Source organism: Perognathus longimembris, chromosome 26 (assembly GCF_023159225.1).
Source record: "Perognathus longimembris pacificus isolate PPM17 chromosome 26, ASM2315922v1, whole genome shotgun sequence".
Lineage (NCBI taxonomy): Eukaryota > Metazoa > Chordata > Mammalia > Rodentia > Heteromyidae > Perognathus > Perognathus longimembris.
In genome coordinates, this window is record NC_063186.1 from 10,112,585 (window position 1) to 10,134,304 (window position 21,720).

The window sequence follows — 21,720 nt, forward strand, 5'->3', positions numbered from 1 at the left end:
GTCAGTCATGGCTTCGATCTTCATCCTGACGGAGAGCAAGGCTGGCCAGCTGCTGATTGGAGGAGCTGCCCTCGTGTGAACCTCTGCCTTTGAGAGTCACACTGTCACTGGGAGCCCTTCTCATGGCTTAGAACACTAAGAAAACCGACACTGGCTCCCCAGATCGCAGACGGCCTCCAAAGGCAACCCCTGCCCCCCAACACACACACCCTCAGTGGACAAATGATGATTAGGGACTTTTTTTTTTTCTTCAATTTTCTCTTGGGGAAGAGTTTTCTATTTAAAAATAGTTTGAATAACCTCACCTACTCTCTCTTAACAATGTTCCTTTCTTCTCGATTCTTTTTTGGACCCTGTGTTCTCCCTTTTCAAGAAATGCTCGCCTCTCTTATTTATTTCAGGGTGGTTTTTCTTTTTTAAAAAATTTGTGCAATATGTTTTGAGGTGAAACAGTAAATTTTTTCAGATCAATTAGAGAGTTTTATTATTACTCAGATTTTTTGAAAATTTGCTAAGGATTAATTCTTTAAGCTATCACACGCAAGTCCCAAATGGCGGTACCTCATTGTTTACTTAGCTTTTGTACTTATATTTTTCAGAGGAAAGAATACTATTGTAAATTGTAAATAGTCAATAAATAACTATTGTATGCAAATCCGTAACTGTTGGCAATGTCATCTGGGAAGAAGAGATAAATAAAGTTTATTTCCTGTATAACATTTCTTCCTGTGTTTCTTCCAAGGTTGAGATGTATTTCAACATGGGTAAACATCTATTTTTTTCACTTGAATTAATATGAGAACTGTCAGGGTGGCTAGATGCTGAGCATTTGGCAAGTTTTCTTTGTGTGTATTCAAAATTACTTGACCAAGCTAGAAAAAGCAAAGAAACAAAATAATCAAAATGCCTCTTCTCTCTGGAATAGAATATATATATATATATGTATGTATACGTATATATGTATTTATATATATATATGTATATATTTATTTTAACTGGGCATAAGCACTGTCCTTGAGCTTTTGTGCTCAAGGTGCTTTACAACTTGAGCCACAACGCCACTTCTGGCTTGTTTTGGTTCATTGGAGATAAAAATCTCACGGGCTTTCCTGCCTGGGCTGCTGTTGAACCTTGATCCTCTCATCTCAGCCTCCTGAGTAGCTAGGATGACAGGCGTGAGCCACTGGCGCCCAGCCATACTTTGATTCTTTTTAAACTTGAGGAGAGAAACTTCTGGACACGAAGACAGGAGAATTACTCAAAGTGGGTCCACACGGCCTTCGCTCCAAGCCTGGGTTATGATCTCCCCTTTGTCTCGAAACAGAGCCCTGGTAATACAGTCTGGACCCCAGCCCTGCCACAAAGAGCAAGGAGGTCTACCCAGGGGTCCAGCCATACCCCACAGCTGACCTATTCTCTCTTCTCCAAAAGAAACAGTCTTGCCTGCCTCTTGGCTAATTTCTTTTTCTTTTGTTTTACTTAGTTGCTCGATTCATGATGGCTCTTTCCTGCTCTTCTTTTTTTTTTTTTTTCCCTCCATACACTCACCTCCCTCTTTCCTTATCCTAAAAACTCTTGTCTTTCCTACTGAGATACAACTCCTGACAGTGCCTCTCTTCTGCATGACAGAACTATATTCCTACATGGAGTGTAGCTCATCATATCCCTTCCCTCTCTTGCCATCTTCCTTTCTCCATGTATCTCTTCTCGAACCCTCCTTACTCCTAATAGCTTAGTTCTAACTTCTGTAGAACAATACAAAACCCCAGCCACATAGAGTATGACTACGTTGTGTAGAAAGAGCTAGGCGTAGGATCTTACTATATGTAAAGAGTTCACTGGACTTGTGAATTTGGAGAAATTATTAAAGATGACATCTACTCCCACACCAACAGAGGGAAGCAGTTTATCAACTCAGTTAACATGCAGTCCAATGAGAACACAGAGAATAACCCTATTTTGTTAGAAAGACATCAGGCAACAACAACAAAACCCTAAACCTCGAAGAGTCCTCAAATAAAATCCTAACACATAAATAAAAGAAATAGGAGAAAATATGGAAACACAACATCTCCAGAACACAGATGAAAATGGCCATAGGGCCAAAGGTGAGCTACCAATTCAATATAATACCTATCAAAATCCTCATGTCATTCTTTGCAGAGATAGAAAAATCAGGGCTGGGAAGGTGGCTTCGTGGTAGAGTGCTCGCCTAGCATGAATGAAGCCCTGGGTTCCATTCCTCAGCACCACACACATAGAAAAAGCCAGAAGTGGCACTGTGGCTCAAGTGGTAGAGTGCTAGCTTTGAGCAAAAGAAGCCAGGGACAGTGCTCAGGCCCTGAGTTCAAGTCTTGGGACTGGCACAATAAAGTCGTTCATGCACATTCGCCTGTTAAGTGTCTGTTGATTGTTTCGGGGTCCTATGGTATTTCACACATGAATACACAGAACTTTAATCAGATTGAACCCCTCATTTAGTCTCACTTTCCCCAGTTTCCTACTTTTCAATATCTTTCCAGGCATTTCATCAACTTCCTCCCATTTACAGTTACAATGCATATCAGTAGTGATCATTCTCTGATATTCCCTGTTCTTCCTTCCAGTTCTTCCAGTTCCCCTCACACTCTTCCATTTATGTTTTTTACCTTTTATTTATTTATTTATTTTTTGGCCAGTCCTGGGCCTTGGACTCAGGGCCTGAGCACCGTCCCTGGCTTCTTCCCGCTCAAGGCTAGCACTCCGCCACTTGAGCCACAGCGCCGCTTCTGGCCGTTTTCCGTATATGTGGTGCTGGGGAATCGAACCTAGGGCCTCGTGTATCCGAGGCAGGCACTCTTGCCACTAGGCTATATCCCCTGTTTTTTACCTTTTAGATCTATAATCTGCATAGGAAAGAAAATATGCAACCTTTGCCCTTCGGAGCCTGGTTTGCCTTATAGTTCTACTCGTTCCTCTTTATGGTCAAGTCAATGCCAGTTGAAGGACATCTGGGTTGTTCCAGAGTCTGGTGGCTAGGAATAGTGCTGAACTGAATACAAGTGTGAAAATGCCTTCAAGGAGCTACCCAAGTATCGTATCATTCATTCACATGGCAGAACAGCTTTGAATTTTGTGAGGAACCTCCATACTGATTTCCATAGTGGTTCCATGAGTCTCAGATTTCCACCAACAGTGTGTGAAGTTTCTCCACATATAAGCATTTGTGTGTGTGTGTGTGTGTGTGTGTGTGTGTGTGTGTGTGTGTGTCTCCTAGGGCTTGAACTCAGGACCTGAGCTCTTCAGCTCAAGGCTAAGTGCTCTACCACTTTGAGCCACAGCTCCACTTCTGGTTTTCTGGGGGTTCATTAGAAATTAGAGGCTCATGGATTTTCCTGCTCAGGGTGGCTTTGAACCACAATCCTCAGATCTCACCCTCCTGAGTAGCTGGGATGACAAGCGTGAGCCACTGGGCAACCAACAGGTTGTTGATTCTTCAGTTTTTCCAGCTCTCTGTGTATTTTGCTTATTCGTTCCCTTGTCAGTACATAGCTGACAAAGACTTTCTCCCATTGTGGAGATTTTCCTCTTCAAACCACATAACGGTTTCCTATGCTCAAGCTTCTTAGTCTGAGGCAACCCCATTTTGTCAATCTTTGTATTTCTTTACTGTGCTATTAAAATTCTATTCAGGAAGTTATTGCCTAGGTCAGTGTGTTCCAGTGCTTTCCCTATTATTTCCTGAAGTCATTTTAAGGTTTCCGGCCTTGTACCCGTTGAATAAATGTTAGTGCAGACTGCGTGGTATGCATCTCATTTCCATAGTCTACACATGCATCTTCATCTCCCCAGCACCGGTTATTGAAGAGGCTGTCTTTTCTCCAAGGTGTGTTTGGAGAACCTTTGGCCAAAAAAGCAGATGATCTGAAGCCACTCCTGTCATCCTAGCTCTTCAGAAGGCTGAGATCTGGAGGATGGGAGTTCCAAGCCAGCCCAGACAGAAAAGTCTCATCTCCAATGAACCACCAGGAAAACCGGAAGTGGTGCTGTGGCTCAATGTGGTAGAGCGCTAGCCTTGAGCAAAAGAGCTCAGGACAGCGCTCAGACCCTCAGTGCACCCACCAGAAAGATCTGTGCCCAGCTAGGTGGCTGCCTGCCAGAAATATCAGCACCCACTCCAAAGCTCTGCCTATATACAGCTCACTCTGAAAATTCTTAGTGGAATCGGTGTGAAAACTGGAAACAGAAGGCATAAGCCACATAAATCTTCTATAATCTTTCTAGAAAGGAAACAAAAAAAAAGCAGCTGGGTGCTGGTGGCTCAGGCCTGTCATCCTAGCTACTCAGGAGGCTGAGATCTGAGGATCGAAGTTCAAAGCCAGCCTGGGCAGGAAAGTCTTTGAGACTCTTTGTCTCCAATAAAGTGCTCAGAAAAGCCAGAAGTGGCCCTGTGGCTCAAGTGGCAGAGTGCTAGCCTTGTGCAAAAGAAGCTCAGGGACAGTGCTCAGGCCCCGAGTTCAAGCCCCAGGACTGGCACAAAAAAGCAAGAAGGAAGGGGGCTGGGGATATAGCCTAGTGGCAAGAGTGCCTGCCTCGGATACACGAGGCCCTAGGTTCGATTCCCGAGCACCACATATACAGAAAACGGCCAGAAGCGGCGCTGTGGCTCAAGTGGCAGAGTGCTAGCCTTGAGCGGGAAGAAGCCAGGGACAGTGCTCAGGCCCTGAGTCCAAGCCCAGGACTGGCAAAAAAAAAAAAAAAAAAAAAAAAAGAAAGAAGGAAGGAAGGAAGGCAGGCAGGCAGGCAAGCATCAACTCCACTTTGGAATCAAATCATAAACTGTCATCTGCTGGATTGAAAGATTTGGTCTCCAGAAAGCAGCTGAAAACTTGGACTATAGTTCTGCCTTTCTATTAGATTTGAGTTGTTTTGATTTTTTTTATTTGTAGTACTTTGTGTGCATTTCTTTTTTTCTTATTTTTATTATTATAAAGGCAGAAAAGTTACATAAGTCGGGTAAAGAATACATTTTCTTTTTTTCTTTTTTTTTTTGGGGGGGGGTTGGGGCTTAAACTCAAAGCTTGGACACTGTCCCTTTGCTTTTTTCACTCAAAGCTGGCACTCTACCACTTCAACCATGCCTCCACTTCTAGCTTTTTACTGGTGCATTGGAGATGAGAGTCTCTCAGGGACTTTCCTGCCTGGGCTGGCTTCAAACCACAATCCTCAGATCTCAGCCTCCTGAGTGGCTGAAAGGCATGAGCCACCAGCGTTAGACTGGCTTAGCTCTTGAAATGAGAGAATGAAGAAAGGGAGAACACGGGATCATTGTTTCCGTTAGAGAAGTGGACAGTAGGATCCATTTTCCAGAAACACACATGCTCAGGAAGAAAGTTTACATCCTGAATGGCAGGTTGGGTAGAATGGCTTCCAGCCTCTGTAGCAAATCTTTCCTGGAGACAGGAGAGTTTATTCTGGCAATGAGGAAATTGAGCTCACTCCTGATGTCAGATTCTATGAATAAGTAATAAATGTTTAGTCGCGCCATTTAAAAAATGCTTCCCCAAGCAGCCCATACATGGAGTTTTTTTTTTTCTTTTGTCAGTTGTGGGTCTTGAACTCATGGCCTGGGTGCTGTCCCTGAGCTTTTTTGCTCAAGGCTAGCACTCTATCACTTGAGCCACAGCTCCAGTTACATGACAGTACTATGAGAGTTTAGTTTATAAAGACTGAAATCGATGTGCTTTAGACAAACGGTCCCTAATCTTTGTAAAACTTCTTTTTAAGAATCCATTAAAGCTGCGTGGCCGGTGGCTCACGCCTGTCATCCTAGCTACTCAGGGTGCCTGAGATCTGAGGATCACGGTTCAAAGACAGCCTACAAAGTCTCCAGGAGACTCTTATCTCCAATTAGCCACTCTGAAACCAGAAGCGGAGCTATGGCCCAACGTGATAGAGTGCTAGGTGTTGTGCAAAAGATCTCAGGGTCAGCACCCAGGCCGTGAGTTCAAGCCCTACAAACGACAACAAACAAGATTCATTAAAAAAGCAAAAAAAACCAACCTTTCCCTCAGAATGCAAGCTAGTAAAACCATTCTTGACAGCAGTCTGGAGGTTCCTCAAAACATACACGTAGATCTACGACCCAGCCATACCACTCCCGTGCATCTATCTAGCCAGAACATCACAAGTCAGGAGACCATGAAGACACCTGTACAACCATGTTCCCTGCCGCACGTGATTCACCGCAGCCCAGATAATGGAATCCGCCTAGATGCCCCACAATAGATGGATGAATGAGTCAAGACGGTGTGGTACCTATAAACAATGGAATTTTCTACAGCCATGGGAAGGACTAACATTCTTTCACTGGCTGGAATGGATGGACCTAGCACAAGTGGGGTAAGCCAAGCTCAGAAAGACAAATGGCACATATTTGTCTCTCTTATGCAGAAGCTACATCTAAACTAAACTAAATACAGGGGACAGGATAAATGATAGAGGATTCGAGGCATTCCGAGTTCAAGCCCCAGCGTGGCCGCGAAGACAACTGGGGGGTGGGGGGTGGGTTGGCCAGAACCAAAGCCCCGCGATGGATCAATGATCGATGGATCGGGGAATCCTCTCACCGCTCCAGGACCCCAGGATGGGTCCCACTTTTGGATTCAGAGGGGCGCAGGGGCCGTGAAGTGGGGGGCTGGGGTCCCAGAGGAGCAGAGGAGGGGTCCCCGAGTGTCCGAGGGCGCCGGGGGTGTGGGGGGTGTAGGGAGGTGCCCGGGGGTCCTTGGGGACTGGGCGGGGTGGGGTGGGGACTGGACAAGGAGGGGTGGAGGGAGGGGGGAGGGATGAAGAGGTGGGGGGGATGGGGGAGGAGAGTGCCCACTCCGCGGCCCGTGCGCAGTGACGCCGCGCGGCCACCAGGGGACGCTGCGGCGCCGCCAGCCCCGGCCGTCCCGGCCGCCAACCCGCGGCGCAGCGCCGCGCCAGTGCCCGGGTCCCGGCCGCAGCCGCCCCCGGAGCCCGTGGAGCCCCGGCTGCCTCCCATCCCCGCTCCCGGCCCCACCTCCCCCGCGCCGGGCCCCGCCTCCCCCGCGCCGGGCCCCGCCACCCCCGCGCCAGGCCCCGCCTCCCACACGCCAGGCCCCGCCTTTCCCACGCCGGGCCCCGCCTCCCACACGCCAGGCCCCGCCTTCCCCGCGCCAGGCCGCGCCTCCCCAGCTTCAGGCCACGCCCCCAGGCGCCAGGCCCCGCCTTCCCCACGCCGGGCCCCGCCTTCCCCGCGCCAGGCCGCGCCTCCCCAGCTTCAGGCCACGCCCCCAGGCGCCAGGCCCCGCCTTCCCCACGCCGGGCCCCGCCTCCCCCGCGGGCGGCCCCAGCCCCGGAGGCGGCCCGGGCCGGGCGCTCGCGGTGGGCGGCCTCGCGAGCAGGAGGAGGAGGAGGAGGAGGAGGAGGCGGCGGCGGCCGGGGCCGGGCGGAGGAGAGGCCGCGCCGGGCGGAGGAGGAGGATGCGCGGGCCGCGGCGGCGGAGCGGACCCCGCGCGCTCCCCGTGCTGCTCCTCGCGCTGCTCGCCGCGGGGCCCCGCGCGGCCGCCGCCTTCAACCTGGACCCGAGCCGCCCCGTGCGCTTCCAGGGCCCGCGGGGCTCCTTCTTCGGCTACGCCGTGCTGGAGCATCTGCACGACGGCTCGCGCTGGTGAGCACGGGGCCCCGACGCTGCGCCCGCCCGGCCCGCGCCCCACACCCAGACCCCCGACCCGGCCCGCGCCCCACACCCAGACCCCCGACCCGGCCCGCGCCCCACACCCAGACCCCCGACCCGGCCCGCGCCCCACACCCAGACCCTCGCCGCACACCCAGACCCCCGACCCGGCCCGCGCCCCACACCCAGACCCCCGACCCGGCCCGCGCCCCACACCCAGCCCCTCGCCGCACACCCAGACCCCCGACCCGGCCTACGCCCCACACCCAGACCCCCGACCCGGCCCGCGCCCCACACCCAGCCCCTCGCCGCACACCCAGACCCCCGACCCGGCCCGCGCCCCACACCCAACCCCGGACCCCGCGCCCACCCGGCCCGCGCCCCACACCCAGCCCCCAGACCCGGCCCGCGCCCCACACCCAGCCCCGGACCCCGCGCCCACCCGGCCCGCGCCCCACACCCAGCCCCCAGACCCGGCCCGCGCCCCACACCCAGCCCCGGACCCCGCGCCCGCCGGCCCGGCCTGCGCCCCACACCCAGCCCCCCCCATCCCGCGCCCGCCCGGCCGGAGCCCCAAACTCAGCCCCACCTTCGGCCTGCACCCCAAACTCAGTGCCTCCAGCCCCTCCACCCTCCTTCCCGACCGGCCCTCTAAACTCTCCTCCCCAGCCCCGCCTGAGGACCGGGGTGGGGGCTGCCGCGGCCCCGAGGGGATGGGCGCTTCCCCGGGACCCGGGCGCTTCCCCGGAACCCCAGGCCCTCCAGAGTGACGGGGGGGGGGGGGCGGCTGGAAATCTCCGCGGGCTTTCAAGGGTCACCCCCGGCCGGGCAGCCAAGAACCCTGAGCCCCAGCTCCCCATCCACGCCGTGGGTGTCCCCAAAAGACAGATGGCAGCTCTGGGGGGGGGGGTGGGCTTCACGTCCATGCGCGCCGGAGATGGGGCTGGGGGCGCAGAAGGGGGGTGCGGGGCCCAGGCCGCTCCGCCCGGCTCTGCCTCCCTCCCTCCCTGCTTCCACTCTTGCTCCCCGAACCTGGAGGCTCAGGGTGCGGGGAAGGGGCTGCCGAGGACCCCGAACCACGAAGTGCTCAGCCGGGCTCCATGCCAGCGGGGCGCTCGGGGAGCTGGAGAGCCGGGCTCGGGTCTGTGTGGGGTCCAAGTGCGTGTGTAAGGGTTCCACACAAGTGACTCCGGACCCGGGATAGCTTAGCCCCCTCAAAAGAAGAGCATCGAGATTTATTCCGGGGTGACTTCCCCCCCCCCCCCCCGCTGTCTTTGATCTTTGGCAGTGGTGAAGGGACAAAACTCGGATGGCCAGCTCTGCAGGGACATTAAATAAATCCCAGGCAAGCTGGGCTCCCCCCAACCCTCCCCCCCATCCCCTCCTGAGACGCCCAGAGTTCTGTATCTTATCACACCACCAAGTGTGTGCTCACTTCCCTCCGGGCCGCGTGTTTCCTGCCCTGTCAGGGCTTTGGTGCTCAGTCAGATACCAAGGCAGCGCTGGGCAGGGAAACACCGCACTTTGCATCCTGGTTCTGAGGGACAGAACAGCATGGAAGGTTCTGGTGCATTGCCACTCGCCGCCACACGCATTGCTAGAAGGGTGAAGATGAATTAAAATGACTTGAAGAATTCAGCCCCAGCCAGGTGCCGGTGGCTCACGCCTGTCATCCTAGCTACTCAGGAGTCTGAGATCTGAGGATTGGGGTTCGAAGGCAGCCTCTGGCAAGAGAGTCCATGAGACTCTGATCTCCAGTGAACCACCAGGTAGCTCAAAGTGGGGCCCCTTGTGGCTCAAGTGGTAGAAAGAAGAAAAAGAGGGGGCAGTGCCCAGGCCCTGAGTTCAAGCTCCAGGGCTGGCACAGGGAAGGGAAAGGAAGGAAGGAAACTTTGAAGGAAAAGTGAAAAATCAGCTCCCAGCCTAGTTGCACGAACTGCCTCATTATATATAGTATATATGGTTTGTAATTATATATAACGTGTTTATAGATAATCGTTATATAATCATATGTAATATAATAAGCGCTTCTGGCTTTTTTTTTTTTTTAACGTGGTTCTGGTTTTGAACGCCGGGGATTATTGGCGCTGACACCTGTCGGTCTTGGTGAGAAAGGGCTTCCCTCACCCCCCCCCACCCCCTCAGCCTCCCCCCTCCCTCGCTCTCTGCCTGCTTTCTCAAGTGTTTGGGGAGGAAACAGAGTATGTCCCAGCGCCAGTTTCCTGAGGGACCCACCAAGTCTCTTCTTGGATTTTCTGGATTGTTCCTCTGAAGATCTTCAGGCTGCTGTTTCCTTAACTAGTGCTGAATACAACCTGTGACAGAGGCAGCTGTCTTGCCCAAAGGAGAGCCTTCTAGAACAAGAAGACAGACTCCTTTTAGCTAGTCACTAACAACCCTGAGAGCCAGGTGCCAGTGGCTCACGTCTGTCACCCCAGCTCCTCAGGAGCGGGAGGTCTGAGGATCACGGTACAAAGCCAGCCCGGGCAGGAAAGTGTGGGAGACTCTCATCCCTAAGGAACCACACCCCCCCAAAAAAGCTGGAAGTGGAGCTGTGGCTCAAGTGGTAGAGCGCCAGCCTTGAGCAAATCAGCTAAAGGACCGTGGGAGGCTTGGAGTTCAAGCCCCAGTACCGGCACAATAAAAAGGGTGGAGTTAGGCTGGATGATGGGGAGGGGGCTTTGGAACTGATTCCAGAAATAAAATCCGGAACCTTCTTCCCACCCGTGGGCTCTAAGAGTCAGTCGCAGGTGAGGGATTTCTGAAGAGGGGCTTTCCCCTTACACTGAGCCATGGAGATCTCCGAGCTGTGAATTCTTTTAGTGGACTTGGCAGCCAACCAAGGCAGAATAGATTATTTCATCCCTACCTTCCTTTTCAGCCAGAAGGAGTTTTAGGAAATGAAAATAGAAGTTAGTCCAAGATGGAGGGGAAAAAAAAACCCCAAAACCCCACAAAAACCCTAAAGTCTTAGAAACCACAGACTCATTGGGTTCCTAATAGTGGCATGTGTGAGTGCGTGTGTGTGTGTGTCTGTGAATCACACTATGAGACTAGGGTGCTGTCTCTTAGCTGTTTCCTTCAGCCCCAGCAAGAAAACCTATGAGACTCTATCCCCAATGAACCAGCAAAAAGCTGCAAGTACAGGTGTGGCTCAAGTGGTAGAGCACCAACCTTGCGTGAAAAAGACAAGCAGAGCACAAGTCTCTGGGTTCAAGCTCCGGTCCTGGCACCATCCCTCCCTCTCCCCCCTCCACCCCCAACACTTCCTGGGTTGGCGGGTGCAGAGTCTGCAGCCTGAACAGCTCAGGTTAGATCTATGTCTTTCCTTAGTCAACAATTCATCTGGATGCCAGGAAAGCAATCAACAGCAAGCATGGTCTCCAGGCCTAGATCCAGAAGTTACACCATACCTCTTCTCTCACATCCTATTGGCTGATGCAGATTGCAGGGCATGTCTCTCACATTCTGTTGGTGGATGCACATCTCAGGGGTGGTCTCTCACATCTTACTGGCCCATGCATATTGCAGGGGGTGTCTCTCATATTCTATTGGTGGATGCAAATCGCAGGGGGTGGGCAGACAGGCTTTACCTCTTGAAGGAAGAAGCTGCAAAGTTTCCGGGACCAGGGCAGGGACACAGGAAGTGGGGAGGGGGACTAAATCACCCTGGCCATCCCTGGGTTTCTGTGACGTCAGCTGAAACTCCGAATAACTTCCAGCACAGCAGAAAAAGATCTGTGAACTCCAGGTGTCGCCAGGAGCTGGAGATGCAAGGGATTGAGGCATGGCCTGGCTTTGAACCTCAGTCCTCAGGTCTCAGCCTCCTGAGTTGCTAGGTTGACAGGCGTGAGCTACCAGCGCCTGGCTGAACTTTTATTTTCCCTCAATTTACTGTTGTTTTAGAGGTGATACTCAGCGGGGTTTCCTTTATCTATGTCAGGTAGTGAGTACGTTTCCTTTCGCAGAGTGCCCCTCATTCCTTGCCAGTCCCTCCCTCCCATCTCCACCCACAAGTTACGTGGTTCACTTGCATCAATGTCAAGTGCGCTCTCATGCTGCACTTTTTCACCCTTTTCCCTCTGATTCTGTGCCCTCCCCCCTGCCTTTCCACAGATGTGCAGGGGAATATATGAGACAAAGAGTACAGAGTCATCGGAACAAGAAAAAGTAAACGCCCTTTGTGTGTTTCAGTATATATATTATTTTATATACCTACAAGGAGGCACCTTTGCGATGCTCTCCTAAGACTGTCTTCTTTTGGTCTCCTTATGTGTGAGTATCTAGAGTTCTGTGTATTATGTCATATTCCAGTGAGTTTCAGATCTAACTTCCGCATAGGAAAGAGAACACGGCGCCGTTCGTCTCTGTGAGCTTGGCTTGGCTGACCTCACTTTACATGATTTGTTCTAGTTTTATCCACTTCCCTACAAATGACATTACATTATCCTTTCTAATGGCTGAGTAAAATTCCATTGTGTATAGGTGGCACAGTTTTTGGATCCACTCATCTACTGTGGGGCATCTGGGGTGTTTCCATATCTTGGCTGTTGTGAATAGTGTGGCAATGAACATGAATGTGTAGGTGTCCTTATCATATTCCAGGCTCATGAGGTTTAGAGTAGATGCCTAGGAGTGGTATAGCTGGGTCATAGGAAAGGTCTATGTTTCTTTTTTTTCTGTTTGTTTTTTTTGGCCAGTCCTGGGCCTTGGACTCAGGGCCTGAGCACTGTGCCTGGCTTCTTTTGCTCAAGGCTAGCACTCTGCTACTCGAGCCACAGCGCCACTTCTGGCCATTTTCTATATACGTGGGGCTGAGGAATCGAACCCAGGGCTTCATGTATATGAGGCAAGGGCTCTTGCCACTAGGCCATAGTCCCAGCTCTGTATGGTTTTTTTTTTTTTGCCAGTCCTGGGCCTTGGACTCAGGGCCTGAGCACTGTCCCTGGCTTCTTTTTGCTCAAGGCTAGCACTCTACCACTTGAGCCACAGCGCCACTTCTGGCCGTTTTCTGTATATGTGGTGCTGGGGAATCGAACCCAGGGCCTCATGTATACAAGGCAAGCACTCTTGCCACTAGGCCATATCCCCAGCTCCTGTTTTGTTTTTTGAAGAGCCTCCAGACAGCTTTCCAGAGTGGTTGTACTAGTTTACATTTCCACCAACAGTGTAGTAGGGTTACTTCTTCTCCACATCCCTGCCAGCATTGTTTGTTGTCTGAGTTCATAGTGTTGGCTAATCTTACTCTGGGGTGAGATGGAATCGCAGGGTTGTTTTGATTTGCATTTCCTTTATGGCTAGGGATGATGAGCATTTCCTCATGTGTTTCTTTGCCATTCTTAACCTCTTCTGAGAAGTTGCTCCTTAGCTCCCTTGCCCATTTAGTGATTGGCTTATGAGGTTTGAGAAGGGTTAGTTTCTTGAGCTCCTTGTACATATTGGATATTAGGTCTGTTACATTGCTGGTAAAGATCTTCTCCAAGCTGGTTGGCTGTCTTTCTAGTTTAGTGGCTATGTCTTTAGCTGTGGAGAAACTTTTATTTTAATGTAGTCCCACTAGTCAAGTCTTTCTCCTCTCTGTTGTGCCCCTGGGACTCTATTCAGGAAGTTCCTGCCTGTGCCTATAAGTTCTAGTGTCTCTCCTACTCTGTCCTGCAGAACTTTCAGAGTTTTGGTTTGACGTTGAGGTTTTGCTCGACTTTGAATTGATATTGGTGCCTGTGCACAAGCAGGGATTCACTTTGAGTTTTCTGCATGTGGCTGTCCAGTTTTCCCAGCACCACGAGTTGAAGAGGCTATGATTTTTCCACTGTATTGTCTTTGGCTCCTTTGTCAAATAGTATGTGACTGAGAGTACGTGGTTTTATTTCTGGGTCTTCTAATATATTCCATTGATCTTCAAGTCTATTTTTGTGCCAATACCAAGCTGTTTTTGTTATTATAGTTCTGTAATAGAGCTTGAAATCTGGCATTGTGATACCTCCTGCACTGCTTTTTTGCTTCCAATTGTTTTGGTTATTCCAGGTTTTTTGTTGTTCCATATGGATTTTTTAAATTTTTTTCTCTATCTCAGTAAAGAATGTCATTGGGATTTTGATGGGGATTGCATTGAATTTGTACACCATTTTTGGCAGCATAGCCATTTTCACAGTATAGAGTCTACTTATCCATGAACATGGAAGGTCTTTCCATTTCCTGGTATCCTCTTTGATTTCTTTTCCTATGTGAATCCCTTTAATGTCCATGTTTTGCCTTATTGCTCTGGCTAAGGACTCTAGAACTATTTTGAAGAGAAATGGAGAGAGTAGATATCCTTGCCTTGTTCCTGATTTTAGGGGAAATGGTTTTAGTTTTTCCCGGTTTAGTAAGATGTTGCCTGTTGGTCTGTCCTATATAGCTTTTATTGTTTTAAGGATTGTTCCTTTTATTCCTGGGTTCTCCAGAGCTTTTTAACATGAATAGATATTGTATTTTGTGGAAGGCTTTTTCTGCATCCACTGAGATGACCATGTGGTTGTTCTCCTTGTCTGTTGATGTCATGAATTACATTGATTGATTTGTGTATGTTGAACCAGCCTTGCATCTGTGAGATGAAGCCTACTTGGTCATAATGTATGATTTTTTCTTGTTTGTTTCTGGGTTTTGTTGGCTAATATTTTATTGAGGAGCGTTGGTCTGTAGTTCTCTTTTTATTGTTGAATCCTTACCTGATTTGGGAATGAGTGTGATTTTGGCTTCATAGAACAAGTTTGGGATTGCTTTGACTATTTCTGTTTCATGAAAAAGCTTGAGGAGTATTGTTGTTAATTCATCTTTAAGTCTTATAGAATTCACCAGAGAATCCATCTGGGCATGGTCTTTTCCTTGTTGGAAGATTTCTGCTCACTTTCTCTATCTTACTGTGTGTTATTCATTTGCTTAACTGGTTTATATCTTTTTGATTTAGTTTAGGTAGTTTCTATGTTTCTAGAAATTCATCCTGAAATGCTAGGTTTTCTTCCTTTAGTGAGTATAGGTTTTGAAAGTAGTCCTTATAATCATTTGTCTTTCTTGGATGTTTGTTGTAAGGTTTCCTGTGGTGTCTGTGATTTTGTTTATTTGAATATCATTTCTATTTTTTTCCATGAATCTCACAAGTGGTTTGTCAATCTTATTAACTTTTTTCACAAAACCAGTGTTTAAAAATGGATTTTATCAATAGTTTTTTAGTTTCTACTTCATTGATTTCTGCCCCAATCTTTTCAATATCTCTCTGTCTAGTAGTTTTAGGTTTGATTTTGTGCTTGTTTTTCTAACCATTTTAACTGCACCATGAGGTTATTATCTTGAGCTGTTCCTCTTTTCTTTATGTGTGCTCTTAGGGCTATACATTTTCCCCTTGCATGGCTTTTGCTGTATCCTAGAGGTTCCGTTGTGATGTTTTTGTTTCATTTCATTGTAAGAACTTTCTCATTTCTTCTGTGACCCAGGTGTTATTCAGTCATGTGTTCTTCATGCATTTGAGTGATTTCTGCAATATGTTTTGTTGTTGAGAACCAGTTTGATTCCACTATGGTCAGATAGAATGCAAGGGATTGTGTCAGTCCTCTTGTATTTGCTTAGGTTCTTTGTGTGAACTATGATATGATCTGTTTTGGAGAATGTTCCAAGGGCTACTGAGAATGTGTATTGGGCTGTTGTTGGGTGGAATACTCTGCAGATGTCTGTTAAATCCATTTGGGATATGGTGTCATTTACTTCTCAGGCTTCTTTGTTTATCCTCTGTTTGGTTGACCTGACCTTTGGTGAGAGTGGGGTGTTGGAATCTCCTGCTACTATTATGTCTGGGTCTATCTTGTTCTGTAAGTCCGAAAGTATTTGTTTAATGTAGTTAGGTGCTCCATTGTTTGGTGCATAGATACCACTGTGATTTCCTCTCCATTGATCTTTCCTGTTATTAATATGTAATGACCTTCCTATTCTCATTGTACTGATATTAATGAAGTCTTTATCAGATACCAATATGGTTACTGCTGCCCTCTTGCAGGGTGCATTTGCATGGAAGATCTTTTTCCATCTCTTCACTTCGAGTTTGTTTTTCTCCTTGGCTGTGAGATGGGTCTCTTGGAGAAACCAAATGAATGGATCTTGGTTGTTTTTTAAATCCAATATGTTCTTCTTTTTCTTTTGATTGGGAATTGAATTCATTGGTGTTTACAGTTATTATAGAGAGATGTGTCATGTTTCCTGCCATTTTCCTGATTTCTTATATTTTGCTTCTTTCCTCTTCCTGCGCTTACTAAATCGGTCTTCTAGTGATTTTTTTCCTGATGTATTTCCTTGGTTTTGATTGTTTCCTTCAGATTGTATTCCTTCCTTTAGTATTCTTTGTAATTACAGCTTAGTGTTCATGAATTCCTTTAGTTTTTCTTTGTCATGGATGGTTTTAGTTTCACCATCAAATGTAAATGATAGCTTTGCTGGGTACATGAGTTTGGGTTGGCAGTTGTTGATCTTCAGGGCTTGGATTATACCATTCCAGGCTCTCTTTGGGTTGAGGATTTGTGTGGAGAGACCTACAGTGATGTTGATTTTATTTCCATTGTAATATAGCTCCTTCTTCTTTATGAGGTACCTTTAAATTTTTGGCTTGTGAGGCTATTGCTCTATGGCTTCTTTTCCTTATTAGTTTGTAGTTACTTACAGGTTCAAGACAAGAACCTTTCTTTTTTGCCAGTCGTGGGGCTTGAACTCAGGGTCTGAGCACTGTCCCTGGCTTCTTTTTGATCAAGGCTAACACTCTACCACTTGAGCCACAGTGTCACTTCTGTTTTTTTCTGTATATGTGGTGCTGAGGAATCGAACCCAGGGCTTCATGCATGCTAGGCAAGCACTCTATCGCTGAGCCACCTTCCCAGCCCAAGACAAGAACCTTTTACTGGAGTTTTTGTCTTTGTTTTTCAATGCCAGTCCTGGGACTTGAACTCAGGACCTGGGTGCTCTCTCTAAGATTTGTTATTCAAGGCTAGCAGTCTACCACTTGAGCCACAGTTCTCCAGCTTTTGGGGTGTTTAGTAGGTGATATGAGTCTCACACATTTTTTGCTCATGCTGGCTTTGAACCAGGATCCTCAGATCTCAGCCTCATGAGTAGCTGGGATGACAGGCTCTTTGGTTTTTACCCACTTTGAGCCAACCTTGAAGTTTTGTTTTGAAGTCTTGTGTCGGGGGGGGGGGGAGAGGGTTGCTGGGGGTGGGTGCTGGGCAAGTACTTCACCACTGGTCTGCACTGCAGCCTCTGTCCTTCATTGCTTTGATGTGCCTGGACAAGATCTAATATACTCTCCAGGATGGGAAGGTGGCTTAGTGTTAGAGTGCTTGCCTAGCATGCATGAGTCCCTGGGTTCAGTTCCTTAGTACCACGTACCAAAAAATAATAATAAAGTTATATTTTTTAAAAAAATGCTCTCCAAGGGCTGGGGATATGGCCTAGTGGCAAGAGTGCTTGCCTTGTATACATGAGGCCCTGGGCTCGATTCCCCAGCACTACATATACAGAAAGTGGCCAGAAGTGGCGCTGTGGCTCAAGTGGCAGAGTGCTAGCCTTGAGCAAAAAGAAGCCAGGGACAGTGCTCAGGCCCTGAGTTCAAGGCCCAGGACTGGCAAAAAAAAAATGCTCTCCAAGTGCCAAGAACCACTGGAGTCACAGCGATGGGCAGGAACATATAGAATTGTCTCTGCAAGGCAAAACTTACTTCTGTACAGAAGGGCGCTGGCCATCAGCTAGAAATCTGGCAAGCAAGCAACCCAGAGCAGGCTGGCTGCTCCTCTGTTTATACCTAATGAAGCAGGCCCTGCCCCTTTGCTCAGATTGGCTGGGCTCAGGTTAACAATCTGCTCGTGGTTGGGTAGTGTGAATAGGGTGAAATGTATTGACATAGGTTCTCCTTCAGGCAGCAGGCCCCGCCCCTCCACTCAGATTGGCTGAGGGCGGGTTCACACTCGCTTGTGATTGGCTGGCTTGAAGGGGGGGGTGCAATCTATTTACATAAGGTGATTCTGAAATAAGATCAACAGTGCATAAGTCATCTCAAAATATACCCCAACCCTCGGCTGTTTCTGGAACCATCTGAGGAGATCCTTAATGATAATGGTACTAGTAGCAATAATAAATGGTATCCCAGCAAATAGGTGGTCCTCTGGAGCTGGCTGGTGACAGCACACCTCTCCTTCTCATCCACAGGGTCCTCGTGGGTGCCCCGAAGGCCGATTCCAAGTACAGCACTTCCGTGGAGTCTCCTGGGGCAGTGTTTAAGTGCCGCATTCACACCAACCCTGAGCGGAGATGCACAGAGCTGGACATGGCTCGAGGTAGGGAGGCCTGGCTGGCCAGGGCATGGAAATGGAAGCTGGGCCTCCACTTTACGCTTCTCCTTCATGTCGGGTGGGTTCATCATTGCTCACTGGCCCATCCACCCCACGGTCCTCCCATCTCTACACAACTATGTGCCCAGGCCCTCCTACTTGTCAAGGGCCAGGAGACAGCCATGAGCAAAGCTAATAAGGACTGTGGCATTCTGGACTTGAACAAAGAGAGGATGAAGTCGGGGCTGTGGTCCAGGCCTGCCATCCAGCTACTCAGGAGGCTGAGATCTGGGGATCACAGCTCGGAGTCAGCCTGGGTAGACAAATCTTATCTTCAGTTTTTTTTGTGTGTGTGCTGGTCCTGGGGTTTGAACTTAGGGCCTGGGCACTGTCCCTGAGCTTTTTCATTTCTACCACTTTGAGCCACAGCTCCACCTTTGGCTTTTTGCTGGTTAGTTGGAGATAAGACTTTTCTGTCCAGGCTGGCATAGAACCACCATCCTCATATCTCAGCCTCCTGAGTAGCTAGCATGACAGATGTGAGCCACCACTGCCCAGCTTATTAGTGCTTTGAAAACTGAATTTTAAGTAGTTAATCCAAAGTATTAACTAAATGATAGTTACAACTGCTTTAGTTAGGTACATTACAACTTAAAGATCTTGCTTCTGAACATCCATCAATGCACTATTTGTTCTGTTGAGAATCTTGCTATTTAAAAAACAAAAATAGGCCAAATGCCAGTGGCTCACGCCTGTCATCCCAGCTACTCAGGAGGCTGAGATCTGAGGATCGCAGTTCAAAGCCAGCTCAGGCAAGAAAGTCCATGAGATTTTATCTCCAATGAACCACCAGGAAACCGGAAGTGGCGCTGGGACTCAAGTGGCAGAGTGCTAGCATTGAGCAAAAAAAGCTCAGGGACAGCACTCAGGTCCTGAGTTTAAGCCCCAGGACTGGCATGCACGCACACACACACACACACACACACACACACACACACACACATCTATAGATTGACATTTCGTTCTAAGTTCCTTATTGTTGTATGGGTAACAAGCATTTGAACTGAGGCCCACTCTTTGAAAATCAGACAGGAAAGTGAGCTCACCCCACAATGGTGACTCTTGTGTGCTTTCTCCAGGCAGGATTCGGGGAGCCCCTTGTGGAAAGACATGCCGGGAAGACCGGGACAATGAGTGGATGGGCGTGAGCCTGGCCCGGCAGCCCAAGGCGGACGGCTCTGTGCTGGTGAGGCCTGCCACAGATAGACTGGGGAGGCAGGCACCCCACGAAAGAGTGACTGCCCGCTGGGAAATGCTCTTGAGGCCCGGATGTCTCTTCTCTGCTGCTGCTTAGATGACTTATCTTTTTAGTCTTATTATTTTATTTTTTAAATTTGTTTCTGCCAATCCTTGAACTCAAGGCCTGGCTGCTCTCCTTGAGCTTTTGTGAGCTAAGAATCTCACCAATTGACTGTCTCGGCTGGCCTTGAATGGCGATCCTCAGATCTCAGCCTCCCGAGTAGTTGGGGTGACAGGCGGGAGCCATGGCAGAGCCTGGCTGAGCCCCAAGGCTGCCGTGTTTAATGTTCCTGCATTTTATTTATTTATTTGTTTGTTTGTTTATTGCCAGTCCTGGGGCTTGAACTGGGTTCTTTTTGCTCAAGGCTAGCACTCTGCCAACTTGAGCCACAGTGCCACCTCCGGCTTTTTCTATATATGTGGTGCTGAGGAATCGAACCCAGGGCTTCACATACACGAGGTGAACACTCTACCACTAGGCCACAGTCCCGCTCCGTTCTGGCATTTATTTTCTCTTTGTCCTGCTAGGCCTGTGCCCATCGCTGGAAAAACATCTATTACGAGGCGGATCACATTCTGCCTCATGGGTTCTGCTACCTGATCCCCCCCAACCTGCAGGCCAAAGGCAGGGTGTTGATCCCGTGCTACGAAGGTAAGGATGGGCGTTCCTCCTCCCTGCCCTGCTCCTCCCCTTCACATTCCAACTCCCCTCCCTCCGTGCTTCACACTGCCACGTATTAATCACAAGGCAAATTTCACTCCTCTGATGGCTTTAAAAAATTTCTTTTTTCAGTCAGTCCTGGGTCTTGAACTCAGGGCCTAGGCGCTGTCCCTGAGCACTTCAGCTCAAGACTGGCACCCTACCACTTGAGCCACAGTGCCACTTCCGGTTTTCTGGTGGTTCCTTGGAGATAAAGAGTTTCAGGGACTTTCCTGCCCGGTGCTTGCTTCGAATTTCAATCCTCCAGGTCTCAGCCTCTGAGTAGTTCGGAGGACAGGCAGGAGCCATTTGTTTTTTAATGGCTTCTTGGGTGCTTCTTATTTATTTATTTCTTCTTGGATGGGAGCAGTGACCAGAATATATCGTGTTGAAACCAGGAAATTAAGAAGGAATAGGAAATAAAAATGAGGTCGGGACAGAAAATGGAAATAAGAGCCAGGCGTCCGTGGCTCACGCCTGTCATCCTAACTACTGAGGATCTGAGGGTCACAGTTCAAAGCCAGCCTGGGCAGGAAAGTCTGTGAGACTCTTTATCTCCAGCGAACCACTAAGAAGCTTGCAGTGGAGCTACGGCTCAAGTAGTAGAGTGCTAGTCTTGAGTGACAAACGGTGCCCAGGTCCTGAGTTCAAAACCCAATATCGTCATGTCCATATGTATCTGCCCACGTGCGCGCACGCACAAACACACACACACACACACACACGCACACACACGCACGAGTTACTGTTAGCCACGCTGTGGTATTTTAGGACTCCCCAAACGTTAGTCAATGCATGTGATAGAGCCCAAGTACAGATATTTCTTTTATCTCTTGCCCTTCCACATACAGAAGCAAGAACTCAGGCTTGGCAGGAACAGGGCTGTCAACAATGCATCTTTTTATTAGGACAGAAAAGGTCTCCCGAGTATGGTATAAATCCACAAAGACGTATTCCAGTCAAAGCACTGACAGACGCAATGAGGAGCCATGGTGGTGTCACTCCTGTATTCCTAGCATCCCAGGGCTGACGGTAACTTCCCCGCAGGATCTGGCCTTGCTTCTCGTCCTGGCATCGAGCCTGTCTATTCCTAATCCATGAGACAGTGCCCAGGCCAGTTCTGCAACCTCAGTGTGTTCATCTGGGAAATGGGGAGATTCAAACCTACTGGAAAGAAGTTCACGGTGGGCATCGGTGCCTCCCGCGCCTGCCGTTCCAGCCAATCAGGAGGTTGAGATCTGAGGATCATGGTTCAGAGCCAGCCCGGGTAGGAAAGTCCACGAGACTCTGATCTCCAATGAACCACCAGGAAACCGGAAGTGGTGCTGTGGCTCAAAGGGGTAGAGCGCTAGTCTTGAGAATAAAAGCTAAGGGACAGCACCCAGGTCCTGAGTTCAAGCCCCAATATCAACATACACACACGTACACTCTTAAGAACAATAATAAATAAAAAGGAAGTGAAGCAAAAATGGAGGAGGAAGGCACGGCTCAAGTGGTAGAGCACCCACCTAGCAACCACAGGGTCCTGAGTTCAAACCCAGTATTCAAGGAAAGGACTTGATTTTGAAGGATGGAGTTTTCTTGTGTGTGTCACAGGGCCGGAAGTGATCAGAAAGAACAGGTGTCGTTGTGTGGGTGTGGTGGGGCTTTCTGAGGGGTGGTGCACTCTGGGATTTCTCCATGGCCACAGACGTGAGCCC

The 21,720-nt window shown here is 49.2% G+C and overlaps 2 protein-coding genes across 6 annotated transcripts in view; both read left to right on the forward strand.

Annotated features, from left to right (window-relative positions):
* Positions 1–714, forward strand: part of Golga4 (golgin A4) — a 71,746-nt gene extending 71,032 nt beyond the window's left edge. For all 5 annotated transcript variants that reach the window (XM_048334736.1, XM_048334737.1, XM_048334739.1 and 2 more), the window contains one exon: positions 6–714. Coding sequence is in view for 2 of the 5 variants with exons in the window: in XM_048334737.1 (XP_048190694.1) it covers positions 6–29 (24 nt within the window). In the remaining 3 variants the exon portion in view is untranslated. The remainder of the gene's footprint in view (positions 1–5) is intronic.
* Positions 715–7,444: 6,730 nt separating this feature from the next.
* Positions 7,445–21,720, forward strand: part of Itga9 (integrin subunit alpha 9) — a 111,825-nt gene continuing 97,549 nt past the window's right edge. Inside the window, exons 1-4 of the mRNA XM_048334593.1 lie at positions 7,445–7,672; positions 17,900–18,027; positions 19,161–19,267; positions 19,849–19,972. Of these exons, the coding sequence (XP_048190550.1) occupies positions 7,485–7,672; positions 17,900–18,027; positions 19,161–19,267; positions 19,849–19,972 (547 nt within the window). The 5' untranslated portion in view covers positions 7,445–7,484. The remainder of the gene's footprint in view (positions 7,673–17,899; positions 18,028–19,160; positions 19,268–19,848; positions 19,973–21,720) is intronic.